The 14,700-nt window shown below is 47.2% G+C and overlaps 1 protein-coding gene across 2 annotated transcripts in view; it reads left to right on the top strand.

The window, feature by feature from the left end:
- misp (mitotic spindle positioning) overlaps window positions 1-14,700 on the top strand; it is a 28,842-nt gene that overhangs the window by 2,682 nt on the left and 11,460 nt on the right. For both annotated transcript variants that reach the window (XR_007936471.1, XM_028816648.2), the window contains exon 2: window positions 6,075-8,137. Coding sequence is in view for 1 of the 2 variants with exons in the window: in XM_028816648.2 (XP_028672481.1) it covers window positions 6,304-8,137 (1,834 nt within the window). In the remaining variant the exon portion in view is untranslated. The remainder of the gene's footprint in view (window positions 1-6,074; window positions 8,138-14,700) is intronic.

Raw genomic sequence — 14,700 nt, 5'->3', positions numbered from 1 at the left:
GTGCTGTGGGGGACAGCAGCAACATGGCAGCAAGCAACAACAACAACAACAGCATTTATTTCTATAGCACATTTTCATACAAAAAAGGAGCTCAAAGTGCTTTACATAATGAAGAAAAGAAAAATAAATGACAAAATAAGAAATAAGTGACGAACCCTTTGGGTCAGTGGGGGACAGAGGACCTTGTCAGACACCACAAGGGTGTAATATTGGAGTGGAGCCCCCTGGTGGCTGAGGAACTGGGCATACAACTGCTATGAGTGTGGCGCTATAGTGTACCCGCTGCAGGGGACAAATAGAATGAGCCACAAAGAACAAAAGACAGAAGTCCAGTCGGTCACCTGAGCTGATGGGGTTGTCCTTTGGCTCGACTTCTCTGGGTGTGGGCCGGAGTCCTGGGAGCCCACTGTGGGAGTCCTGTAAACCCAGCAAAGGCCTGCCAGGGGACATTTATACTGCGCAAGTAAAGAAGTTAGGAAAGATGCCATATTGAAAAAGAGTGGGCAAGAGGGGCAGCTCCGAACATTGCACAGCCACCTCCCTACATCAGGAGAGACCCCCCCAAATCCTAGCCTGGTTGGGGTCTTCTCCATTTTCCCAAAACATACATGTAAGTTTGATTGTGTGTGGTAAATTGGCATGGGGTGCCGAGTGGATATGTGCCCGTGAGTGTACCTGGCACAAGGTCAATGCAGAAAATGAAAGGACAGATGGAAGTGAAGTTACCTGGCATGACTTATCAGACCTCTGCTGTTTCTGTTTGTAGTGCCCTTCCTTTGCCTTGTATGCCCCTGGCACTGCTGGCCACGCCCTGTTTTCGGTTTGCATGCTCTCCCCGTGTTCGTGCCACTTTCAGACGTGCAGTTTATTTATGTTGATCGCTGGTGGCTCTGAATTTGCCGCATGTGTGTGTGTGTGTGTGTGTGTGTGTGTGTGTGTGTGTGTGTGTGTGCCCTACGATACACTGGCATCCCGTCAGGGTCTGCGCTCCACACTCCTGTAATAAAACCAGCAGGGGTAGGGAATGGACGGAGTTCTCAGTGTGATGGGACGGAGGCGCTATATAAGTCCCTCGGGTCGGTACGGTGCCAGCCATTCTCCGAAGCCCCCAGTGTTATTGATGTCCGCTCTATCTTGGGGTCTTGCAGTTACGATGTCGCCAGAGTTGCGATCTTGTTTACTTCGTAAAGCGCTTTGTCACGGTGCCGACTGTTAAAAGGTGCTATATAAGATAAACGTCAGCTAATTGATAAGCACATCGTATAAAGGTTACATCTGCGTAGCGTCCCCGGAAAGAATTTTTGCACAAATAACGGGAAAGGAAGGTAGCGTTTGGGAGGTGGGGGGGTAGGGGGGGGGGGGTATCAAAGCGGAATGCTTACGTGTGAAAGGAAAACTGCGCAGAAGGGCTGAGCCGACAGGACCGTAGAAAGAAGGGAATTCCAGGAATTCGGAGACTTGGACCTCTGCTTATCAGGACAGCGCACGCACGAGCGCGCAAAGAGACTCACAGAAACACACACACACACGAGCTCATACACCACACCCAGCACCATCACACACACACACATACGCTGGAGATGGGGGGGGGGGTACAGATCGGCACACACGAATGCACATGAGGACATGCGGCCATCACAGGGACCTACATGCATGCGCACAACCCTCACATAGCGAGCGCACGCAGGTGCACGAGCACACACGGATAGACAGATACCACATAGGGGCACGCGCATATCAACGTACGCATGCGCGCCCACACACACACACACACACACACACAGACAGTCACGCCAAATACCTCATGGCTAACCACTTTTGACCCCCCTCACCATCCCCAAGCAAAGCACACACATTCGCAGGGTGGCACAGCGTGCGCGCATAATGACACACACGAACACAGATACAGGCGCACAAGAACATAACGCACGCATGCAGGTGCACGGGCACATGGAAAGATTGGCAGCACACGCGTGTCAGCACGGGCAAACCTACGCACATGCACATATGAACACCCAGAGCGCGCAGGGGTCCACATGGTACACACCCGGAGCTGTTCAGAAGTTTTATCCTATACTTTGCTATTATTCTTATTTATTTAGCAGACCCCTTTATCCAAGGAGACTCAAAAACTAAGTTATAATGCATTCAAGAATGATTAGCACGTGCAAAGATCAAAAGCAACAGATACAAACTGAGCAAGAGTGACGTACGACCACCACGGCAGCTAGACTAAGATACAAAAATCAGCATCATAAAGTCTTTATCACCTCGTCCAACCGTTACAGACTATTAAATAATGTTTCGCAAAAGTATTTTGATAAAAAATGAACTATTATATTTGGTAATGATATATAAATAATGTGTTTAATGGAATTTAATTGCGACCAACTCAAGTCTTCTGCCGTGAAGCTACTGAAGTAGCTGAAGGTGCGCTTGCGCGGAACTGAGAGAACGCATTTTTTCTTTTCTTTTAAGAAGTAGGATTTATAGAAGACCTGGCAGGCTGGCATGCACACTGTGGCCTCGCCTCTTGCATTTCTTAAATTCTTACTTGATTGTATTCAATGCGCTTTAACTGTTAGCCCGACGCCGAGTCCAAGTTCAGGTTAATTATCGGCTGTCCTCGCTGGAAAAGGACAAAGGTGCGCTCGAGTGACTCTTTTATGGCCCTGCAATAACCAACCACCTCACCCGAAAAGCACGAATTCAAAGTGAAAGGTACAAGTCCGTTTAATTTTTTTTTTCTCGCAGTTATTTTTATTTGTCGATAAGCGTCCACACCCCAGCAGAAGTTTTCCCACATCCTACCCAGCATCACTTCCAAAGTTTCGTAAGAAAACCTCCGGACGGCTCCGCTTGACAGCAGGAAGATGGTGCTTGAAGTTCACCTTCAGCCTGACATGTGAGACTCATCTGCTTGGGTTTGGGCCTCGGCTGGCGCCGCTGGCATCCGGCCGCTCGTGAGCAGGAGGCCAGCGTGGTGCGGGCAGAGAGGGCTTGGCATGGGGCAACGGCTCAAGCAATCAGTCATTTATATAGTGCCTTTCACAGTGAATACCATCAACAAGCAAATGGGGGGTGGGATTAATTCAGATCAAGTCAGTTTTGTTATCATGTGTCCATAGCACACGGCGTAAAAAAAATATTAAAAACGTATATGTAGCATGGAACATACACTGTATATAGATCTATCTATTATATAGTGCCCTTACTCTATCTATCTATCTATCTATCTATTTATCTATCTATCTATCTATCTATCTATCTATCTATCTATCTATCTATCTATCTATCTATCTATCTATCTATCTATCTATCTATCTGTTATATAGTGCCTTTCTATCTATCTATCTATCTATCTATCTATCTATCTATCTATCTATCTATCTATCTATCTATCTATCTATCTATCTATCTATCTATCTATCTATCTATCTATCTACGTATTTGAAGATCCAAGGTTATGATTTGGAGTGTAAGGTGACAGGCAGGACAGGATGAGATTATTGAAGGCTTTGTAAACCATCAGCCGTATTTTAAAGTCAATTCTAAATGGCACAGGTAACCAGTGTAGTGACGCTCAGACTGGGGTGATGTGCTCAGATTTTCTTTTCCTAGTTCAGATTCTAGCAGCTCCATTCTGCACTCGTTGTAATCGATTGATGTCTTTTTTTTGGGGTGGTCCTGAGAGGAGTGCGTTGCAGTAATCTAGTCGACTGAAAACAAAAGCGTGAATTAATTTCTCAGCATCTTGCAAACTTATAAGAGGTCTAACTTTTTGGTATATTTCTTAAGTGAAAAAATGTCCTAGTGATCTGATTAATATGTGATTTAAAATTCAGGTCAATATTGTGAACACATTGTGACCATTGTAGCTCATGTAGGGAGTGTGGAACAGGACCCACAAGATTGGGCAAGGGGAGCAACCAGGCTGGGGTCCTACCTGGCCTTTCTCGCCGAAGGAGCGAGAGACGGATTCTCTGTCCACTTCTGCTCCCACATTCCATGATCCTTCTGCAGGTTCACCACCTTCTTCTGACTTTTCCTTCCTCTACATCAGTGGTTCTTACACGTTTTTTGTTTTTTTTTTTCACGACCCAAAGTGGCCTTTTTGTGTTTTTCGAGACTCAGATCCGCTGATGACAGTCATCCCGGGGAGGTGGTCCCCTTAGGAGAGTCGCCGCAGACAGTCTACCCTTGTGGGTCCTCTCTTGGAGATTCGCCAACACTGGTCTTAGAGTAGTGATGGCATTTGCTTAAACTAAGTGCAGCGACTCATGGCAAGAAACTACACAGAGCATATGAGACCCCTTCACGTTCATTACGATTGTGAATCACAAGTCTGCAGAGCCCAAAATCAGACAACACGCAAACCAAAATGGGTCTCAACCCATAGCTAAAGAACCTGTGCTCTGCAGTAAGGAGGTTGTGAGTTCGCTCTCTGCATCTGTGGAGAGCACTTTGAGTAGTCAGAAAAGTGCTATATAAGTATAAAGATTTATCATTATTATTTATTATTATGGTCTACATAGTCAAGAGAGAGCACCACAGACGAGATGTTTGCTCTGAGGGTGTTGATGGAGAAGTATAAAGAAGGCCAGAAGGAGTAGCATTGTGTCTTTGTGGACCTTCAGAAAGCATATGACAGGGTGACTGAGAGGAGCTGTGGTATTGTATGAGGAAGTCGGGAGTGGCAGAGAAGTACGTAAGAGTTGTACAGGATATGAAGTGTGACCGTGGTGAGGTCTGTAGTAGGAGTGATGGAGGTGGGATGACATCAGGTATCGGCTCTGAGCCCCTTTCTTATTTGCAATGGCGATGGACAGGTTGACAGACGAGATTAGACAGAAGTCCCCGTGGACTGTGATGTTTGCTGATGACATTGTGATCTGCAGGTTGAGGAGACCCTGGAGAGGTGGAGATATGAGAGGAGAGGAATGAAGGTCAGCAGGACCACCAAGACAGAATACATGTGTGTGAATGAGAGGGAGGTCAGTGGAATGGTGAGGATGAGCGGAGTAGAGTTGGAGAAGGTGGATGAGTTTAAATACTTGGGATCAACAGTACAGAGTAATGGGGATTGTGGAAGAGAAGTGAAGAAGAGAGTGCAGGCAGGGTGGAGTGGGTGGAGAAGAGTGTCAGGAGTAATCTGTGACAGACGGGTATCAGCAAGAGTGAAAGGGAAGGTCTACAGGACGGCAGTGAGACCAGCTGTGTTAAATGGGTTGGAGACGGTGACACAGGAGACAGAGCTGGAGATGGCAGAGTTAAAGATGCTAAGATTTGCATTGGGTGTGATGAGGATGGACAGGATTAGAAATGAGGACATCAGAGGGTCAGCTCAGGTGGGACGGTTGGGAGACAAAGTCAGACAGGCGAGATTGCACTGGTTTGGAGATGTGCAGAGGAGAGATGATGAGTATAATGAGAGAAGGGTACTAAGGATAGAGCTGCCAGGCAAGAGGAGGAGAGGAAGGACTAAGAGAAGGTTTATGGATGTGGTGAGAGAGGACATTAAGGTAATGGTTGTGACATAGTAAGATGACGAGGACAGAAAGATATGGAAAAAGATGATCTGCTGTGGTGACCCCTAACAAGAGCAGCCGAAAGAAGAAGAAGAATTATGCTTTACATAGTCGAACTCCATTGTCCTGTCGGTGCTTCACCAGAGGCCACAAGTGACGACAGCAGCGCCAATCCCAGGGCTTTGTTAAACAATTCAAGTTGCAGTAGTGATGGGTGGCGTGTATAAAGTAAAGGGACTTATCCAGGGTAAGCCTATGATCGGCACTTACTGAGAATTCCTCTAGAAGCTCCGGTCCTCATCACGAATGGAGTTCAATGGCTTCCCCAATCTTTTCAGTTAGACTCATGCTAATCCATTTAGCACATGTGGCACTTCTCAGGACATCATGTGAGGTTGTTATTGCACCATGTCCCAAGGCCGTGAATAGGCATGAGTAGCCCACGGGTGTTGTGAAATGAGCAGATAAGTGAATCCACAGAAACGGAGAGGGTTTACTGTATTTTGCTTGTTTCCTGGACTAAAGTCCATGTTTTCTTCATTTCAGAAAGACTCCAATGTGTCTCCTCATGGATATGGATTGACTCACCAAGAGAAGAAACGGGTCATCCATGAAAACAACTGTTGGGTGAATTTAGAAGAATGCTGGAATCTCGAGTCCAACTCATCAGTGGAAAACGTGTCTAACAAGTGGTGGCTGCAGATCATCACGGCGGCCTCCAGGGCCCACTGACTCACCTTTAGGCGTTTTGACATCAAATGAATGTAAAGCTAAAATGACCAAAAATCCTCACTCACCAGCAAAGAGTCCTCTCGTCTACAACAACAATTTAACCCCAGATTGCCAGGGACAAGAGAGAGAAGAGATGTTTGTCAGCAGTCGACAAGTGATGCGGACAGAGGAGAAATTGCCATGGACTCCGTCAAGTCCTGCTAGCTCCACAGGCTCACGGGAAGGCTTTTACTCCTTTGTTGAAGAAACTCCGCTGGCAGAATCCGACAAAACCTTAGCCTGGATGACATCTCCAGAGCGGGAAGAGAAACTGACCACCCTGAAGAAGGAGAACAGCTTTGAGCTGAGGGCCTACCAGGAAGAGAGGAAGCCCACAAAACTTTTTGTGTCCGAGAACGGAGAGTCCAAGTACAAAGTGAAGGATGCAGGCCCCTCGCCAGAAAAAGAAGAACTGGATTACGATAGGATAGAAATCATTCGCAACCAAGCACCCAAATCCAAACTGAGCCCGGGAAGGAAATGGAGCTCCTTAGATGTCCTGGATCTGTCCGAGACTCCGGAACATGGACAGGAATTCTCCCTCCATTACAGTCCGCTATCCCTGCGGCAGCACACACCCTACAAGGTGGAGCCCGGAACCGTGAACACCGAACAAATTAACTTCAACGCCGCCCGGCAGCAGTTCCTCATGCTTGAGAAGTCCAACCAGACCTCTTTACCCCAACGTCCCAAGAAGGCCATCAGCCTGTCGACCGTTTTCCAGGACTGGACACTTACAAAAGATTGGCCACCCAAAGATGTCAGGGTTTACCGTGAACAACCTGACCGAAGTTTAAGTGCGAAAAGCTTCAGTGTGAAGCAGGCCGGACTTGAGATAAAACGAGACAGCGTCCTGACTTCCTCCATTGATGAGCTCGACTCGGGCTTAGAGGAACTTTCGGGCGAATTCGGCACCGGATACATCAGCGATGACAGTGCCTCCAGCGAAATGTTTAGCCCCACCAAGGAGCCATGGACTCCAAAGGCAGAGACTCCCATTGAGAGGGAGATCCGCATTAGCCAGGAGAGGGAGGAGAGCCTGCGGCGCGAACGAGGGATCTCTCGCTCCAACCTGGACGAAATGGTAGAAATCAAGACAAAGCCCCTTCTCTTGAAGGATGAGCCGTTTAGCTTCTCGTTACCCAGGAAGAATAAGACAAAAAGCCGAGAGAGCCTGATCATGCAGCGAGAAGCTGAACGCAAGACCTCAAGCGTGGAAGAGTCCTGTCCAGACAATCAGAGGCCCCAGGAGGAGAAGAGCAGCAAAAAAGGACATCAAACTCCATTCATCCAGGAGGACAATCAAGTGTCTGTGAATACTTCTGATCATGAGGTGACTCGGCCAAACACCGAGGCGCACAAGAGTGTGTCATTTTCACTGGAGGGTGAAGAAGCCTTGACCAAAGACAGTTTCTCCAAGGCGTGGGGGCAACCACCGAATTGGGAGACGCCACAAGGCAGACATTCAGTAGAAATTTCGGGGGTATCCGGAACCTCATGGACAGGCCCTAAAGCATTCAGCAGGCTTGCAGATCTACGGGATGATCCTCCACCTCTACCCTCCAAGACAGAACCCAAAAGTCAGTTAACACTCTGGCCAGCAAGCACAGAGGTCAACGACTTCTGGTCCAAAGCCCTGCAGATGGACTTGACTGAGCCGTTTAACATCAGTCCCCGCAAGCGGCGCACCCTGGAGATGATCGCCCAGGAAATCGAGGAAGATCTCAAGCGAGAAGAGGAGCTGCGCAGCACCAGGGGCAGCAACCAGTTACCTCCCTCTGCTGAGATGGGAATCGACACAGTGGACCACAGCCCTGCAAACGGCACGCTAGAGCCAGGTAGGCTGCCTTACGTCTGCTGGAAACTAATTAGGTGTCTGCACAAAATCTGGAGGCGACACATTGGCAGGTAGAGCTGCTTGCTGTTAACTGGCCAGTAATCTTCTTCTTTTGGCTGCTCCCATTAGGGGTTGCTACAGTGGATCATCTTCCATATCTTTCTGTCCTCTTCATCTTGTTCAGTTACACCCATCATCTGCATCTCCTCTCTCAGCACGTCCATAAACCTTCTCTTAGGACTTCCTCTTCTCCTCTTCCCTGGCAGCTCTATCCTTAACACCCTTCTCTCATTATACCCCTCATCTCTCCTCTGTATATATCCAAACCAATGTAATCTCTCCTCTCTGACTTTGTCTCTCAACCGTCCCACCTGAGCTGACCCTCTAATGTCCTTATTTCTAATCCTGCCCATCCTCGTCACACCCAATGCCAATCTTAACATCTTTAACTCTGCCACCTCCAGCTCTGACTCCTGTGCCACCGTCTCCAGCCCATATAACAGAGCTGGTCTCACTACCGTCCTGTAGACCTTCCCTTTCACTCTTGTTGATACTCGTCTGTCACAGATTACTCCTGACACTCTTCTCCACCCACTCCACCCTGCCTGCACTCTCTTCTTCACTTCTCTTCCACAATCTCCATTACTCTGTACTGTTGATCCCAAGTATTTAAACTCATCCACCTTCACCAACTCTACTCCCCTCATCCTCACCATTCCACTGACATCCCCTCTCATTCACACACATGTATTCTGTGTTGGTGGTCCTACTGACCTTCATTCCTCTCCTCTCATATCTCCACCTCTCCAGGGTCTCCGTAACCTGCTCCCTACTCTTTACAGATCACAATGTCATCAGCAAACATTACAGTCCACGGGGACTCCTGTCTAATCTCGTCTGTCAACCTGTCCATCACCATTGCAAATAAGAAAGGGCTCAGAGCCGATCCCTGATGTAATCCCACCTCCGTCACTCCTCCTCGTACATATCCTGTACAACTCTTACATACTTCTCTGCCACTCCCGACTTCCTCATACAATACCACAGCTCCTCTCAGTCACCCTGTCATATGCTTTCTCCAGGTCCACAAAGACGCAATGCAACTCCTTCTGGTCTTCTCTAAACTTCTCCATCAACACTCTCAGAGCAAACATCTCATCTGTGGTGCTCTTTCTTGACATGAAACCATCCTGCTGCTCACTAATCATCACCTCACTTCTTAACTGATCTTCCACTACTCTTTCCCATAACTTCATGCTGTGGCTCATCAATTTTATCCCCTGTAGTTACTGCAGTCCTGCACATCCCCTTTATTCTTAAATATCAGCACCAGTACACTTCTTCTCCACTCCTCAGGCATCCTCTCACTTTCCAAGATTCCATTAAACAATCTGCTTAAAAACTCCACTGCCATCTCTCCTAAACACCTTCATGCTTCCACAGGTATGTCATCTGGACCAACGGCCGTTCCATTTTTCATCCTCTTCCTCGCTGTCCTTACTTCCTCCTTGCTAATCCATTGCATTTCCTGATTCACTATCTCCACATCATCCAACCTCTTCTCTCTCTCGTTCTCTTCATTCATCAGCCTTTCAAAGTACTCTTTCCATCTTCTCATCACACTCTCCTCACTTGTGAGTATGTTTCCATCTTTATCCTTTATCACCCTAACCTGCTGCTCATCTTTCCCAGCTCTGCCCCTCTCTGTAGCCCACCGGTCCTTTTCTCCCTCCTTAGTGTCCAACCTCTCATGCAACTCATCATACTCCTTTTCTTTAGCCTTCGCCACCTCTCTCTTCACCTTGCACCTTATCTCCTTGTACTCTTGTCTACTTTCTGCATCTCTCTGACTATCCCACTTCTTCATCACCATCCTCTTCCTCTGTATACTCTCCTGTATTTCCTCATTCCACCACCAGGTTTCCTTTTCCTCCTTCCTCTTTCCAGATGTCACGCCAAGCACCCTTCTTGGTGTCACCCTTACTACATCTGCTGTAGTTTCCCAGCTGTCTGGTGACTCTTCACTGCCACCCAGTGCCTGTCTCACCTCCTCACTAAACTCAACCTTGCAGTTTTCCTTTTTCAACTTCCACCATTTGATCCTTGGCTCTGCCCTCACTCTCTTCCTCTTCTTGATCTCCAACATCATCCTACAGACCACCATCCCATGCCACTTAACTACACTTTCCCCTGCCACCACTTTGGAGTCTCCAGTCTCCTTCAGATTGACTCTTCTGCATAGGATGTCATCTACCTGTCTGCATCTTCCTCCACTCTTGTATGTCACCCTGTGTTCCTCCCTCTTCTTAAAATACGTATTCACCACAGCCATGTCCATCCGTTTGGCAAAATCCACTATCCTCTGACCTTCTTCATTCCTGTCCTTGACACCACACCTACCCATCATCTCCTCCTCTCCTCTGTTCCCTTCACCAACATGTCCATTGAAATCCGCTCCAATCACCACTTTCTGTTCATCATTTCATCCAACTCACTGTAGAAATCTTCTTTCTCATCCATTGCACATCCAACTTGCCGTGTATATGCACTAATAACATTCATCATCACACCTTCAGTTTCCAGCTTCATAATCATCACTCTGTCTGACTCTCTTCACCTCTAGAACACTCTTGACATGCTGTTCCTTCACAATAACTCCTACTCCATTTCTTCTTCCATCCACACCATGATAGCACAATCTGAATCCCCCTCTGATCCACCAGGCCTTACCCTCCTTCCATTTAGTCTCACAATATATCAACCTTCCTTCTCTCCATCATATCTGCTAACTCTCTCCCTTTACCAGTCATACTGCCCACATTCAAAGTTCCTACCTTCAGTTCCACTCTCTTTACCTTCCTCCTCTTCTCCTGCCTCTGGACATGTCTCCTCCGTCTCCTTCTTTGGCCAACAGTAGCCCGATTTCCGGCAGCACCCTGTTGGCTAACAGTACTGGTGGCAGTTGTTGTTAACCCGGGGCTTGACCGATCCGCTATGGAAATTTGTATTGTTGTCTGAATATTGATTTGGCAAAATTTGACACCGGACGCCCTTCCTGACGTACCCCTCCTCATTTATCAGGGCTTGGGACGGGAACAAAGAAACACACTGGTTTGTGCATCCCCTGTGGCCAGGTTGTTAATTGGCTGGCTCTCTCCTTTCAGTTCCCAAAATCAATCTGAGGGACATGAGAAGTGGCAAATCGCGCCACAGGGGAAACATTGGGTCTGGACAATGGCGATGCATTCGACATGGTGGAGTCCTTTATGGTTGTACCACCACCCCGGGAGAACAACTAAGCCCACACGATCAGAATATCGCTAGAGTAATAGCAGTCGTGATACAAAGAGGGCGTCAGCGAGCCCCAAAGCCCAAACACGAACACACACAGAGTCCCGGGTTCAAATCAAGGTGTGTTTATTACATCAAAATACCTTATGGAAGAAATAGCTGGACGCACAGTGAAGGTTTGGGGCAGCCATCCATATTGTTTCCCTGGCTGCAAAAGGTTTAAACTTGCATACAATGTGTACAGGTAAGAGTCCAAAACAGAACTGCCCAAGTAGGGAGAATGGAGGGGTTTAAAGGCGGTTCAAGGGAAGTGATGTCATCGGGGCTGGACAGGAAGTGATGTCCTCAGGACCGGGGACAGGAAGTGACATCGTTGGACCGCAATCAGACACAGGCAGAATTTCTCGTGTTTGATCTGAGGACAGAAAAGAGAGGTTTAGTGCAACCCACCACCCCCTGGCCTGGCATGGAATTGGCATTTTCTGGTCTCTTTGGTTGACTCCCAAACACATGTGTGTGACAACCTCCACAAGTTAACAAAAGCATGAGTTTCTCTCTCCATAAAAAAAAAAAATCTTCTCCCCAATTCCTCTCACCACCACACTGCCCTCCTCCAGTGGAGTGTTGCTTCACGTCCTCCCAGATCCGACTCGCCTGGGTAAGGGAGTGCGGGTCTCTTTTATTAATGCCAGGGCCACTGCCCGATGAAAGTACTACCGGGTCATGTGAAAATCCATTACAGCAGCGCCCTCTTGCAGCATCCAGTGACCCCAGCAGGGCTGCTCTGCCGGACTACATTTCCCAGCATTCCCTGCTGGCTTCCTTCTGGGCACTGATATCTGGGGATGCTGCCATATAGCATGCTGGGGTAATAAAAAGCCCCCAGTGACGTTTTCCCTTTTTGGTGGGCTGTCCATCCGTCCAAATTCCCCAACTTCTCACATCTCACCTTACCAAACAGTTCATGTCTTAATTCAATTAGGGGGGTCTGCTTAATTTCCATGAAGAGTTGTTTTCTCCAGAATAGCGATGAAGAGACCGGTGTACTTCAGCTTCTCACCACTACCTCAGGTTTTCACTCAATATTGGGTGGTGTTGCTTTTAAACTGTTGTGACAAGAAGACACAGGAGACATCAAAGGTTTGGGGCAGCCACCCGTATTATATGCCCTGGCTGCAAATGGGTACAATGTCCAAAACAGAACTGATTTAGGTGTGTAAAGATGGCGGCTCTAAAGGCCGAGACTGGAGGTGACGTCATCGTTGGTGCCGGAACAGGAAGTGACAGCATCATTGGCGCCAAAAAGTGATCTCATCGTGGGCGCCGGAGCCAGAATCGACGTCTTCATGGGTGCCGGAACCATGTGAGATTTCCCGTGAATGGTCTACAGAGGATCGAGAGAGGAAGTCAGTGCATGTCGCCACCCCCTGGTCTGGCGTGGAACTACCATTATTGAGACCCTTTAGCTGCCTCCCATGTGCACATGTGTGACAACAGTCACAGGTGTCTCAATGAACCACAGATTAGAAGAGCTGCTACTAGTCAAGATGTCGATTCCTGGAGTCATCCATGCTGCTGAAAGAGACTTGGGTGGAAACCACTGACCCACTGAAAATCAGACACAGTGGTTTAAAGCTGAAGTAGATCTGACTTGTCCTCTTTATTTTTGGAGAGAAGCTCTTATGGAACTTAAGTAGATACGCTGATTGATTTAACACGTGAATTGTTTGGTAACGTGAGATGTGTATCAGGTCAGGTCAGGTTGGGGAGCCTGCACTGTCACAGCGCAATTGACGCAGCCACCACACGACAAAGCAGCTCGGGATCCTGTTTGGCAACCCCCCAGGCAGACACGCGGTCCAGTCCCACCCTTCGGAAATGACCCTCTATCTGATGCAGCAAGGTGTTACGTGGGCATCCTCTTGGCCTGGTGCAGCCACTCAGGTCCTCAACAATGAGGATCATCCTCGGGTAATCACGCCACATGGCCGTAGTGCTGTCACTGACGCTCCCTCACAATGCAGGTCATGTGCCTCATTGGGGACTTCATGAGCAACACAAAGTCAAACCAGCGGTACCCAAGGATTCTCCAAAGAGACACACATGAAGGAGTCCAGTCTTCGTCTCAGGTCACCGGAGAGCGTCCATGTCCCACAAACAGGGAGCATCAGGACTCTAAAGACTTGGACCTTCGTCCTTTTGTGTCACACACCCCTTTCCAGTGTCCTCATGACCCCCCCATGCTCTCCCAATCTGTCTACAGACTTCATAGGAAGAGTCACCAGAGACATGAATGTCACTGCCGAGGTAAGTAAACCTCTCAACGAGGTCAACGCTCTCTCCGCAGACAGGCACACTGCTGATATCTTAGCAAGTAACACCAGATGTATATTTAACTTTAAATGAATAAACAAGATGGTGACGCAATTGAACAAAAATACAGTCCACCTTAATAAAAGGATAAGTGTCTGAGTGTCTATGTGTTCATCTAGTTGCTAGGTCTCTGTTGTTCCAACAGATGGTGCATCAAAAACATTTGTAGTAATAAAATGCATTGCATTTGTCACTCTAACAGATGGCACATCACAAACAAACCCCATACCAAATTTTACATAACATAGCATGTTTGTAGCATTGCATTTTATCACTATAAATGTTTGTGATGCACCATCTGTTGGCATTGCAATGTATTTTATTACTACACGCATTACTGAAATACATTCCAATAGATGGTGCACTACAAACCTTAATGCTGAGTTCTATGTTGATTCCTAAGATTTCAACACATCTTTGACAGGTATCACAGCTAGTCCACCTTAGTAACAGGATGTCTGTGTGTTTGCCTGGTTACTATGTCTCTGTCATTTCAAAAGATGGCACATCAAAAACATTTGGATTAATAAAATGTATTGAATTTGTCATTCCAACAGATGGTGCATCAGAAATATTACCACTGCTTTTATGAACCCCATACCACATGGCATATAACATGGCATATGTTTGTAGTTACATTTTATCACTGCAAATGTTTGTAACATCTGTTGGAATGACAAATCCAATGCATTTTCTTAATACAAATGTTTGTACCATCTGTTAGAATAACAAATTCAATGCATTTTCTTAATACAGATGTTTGTACCATCTGTTGGAATGACAAATTCAATGCATTTTCTTAATACAGATGTTTGTACCATCTGTTGGAATGACAAATTCAATGCATTTTCTTAATACAAATGTTTGTACCATCTGTTAGAATAACAAATTCAATGCATT

The sequence above is a fragment of the Erpetoichthys calabaricus genome, chromosome 12 (genome assembly GCF_900747795.2).
Source record: "Erpetoichthys calabaricus chromosome 12, fErpCal1.3, whole genome shotgun sequence".
NCBI classification, from domain to species: domain Eukaryota; kingdom Metazoa; phylum Chordata; class Cladistia; order Polypteriformes; family Polypteridae; genus Erpetoichthys; species Erpetoichthys calabaricus.
Note: the sequence above shows the minus strand (reverse complement) of the source record. Positions and strands in the feature narration are given on the sequence as shown.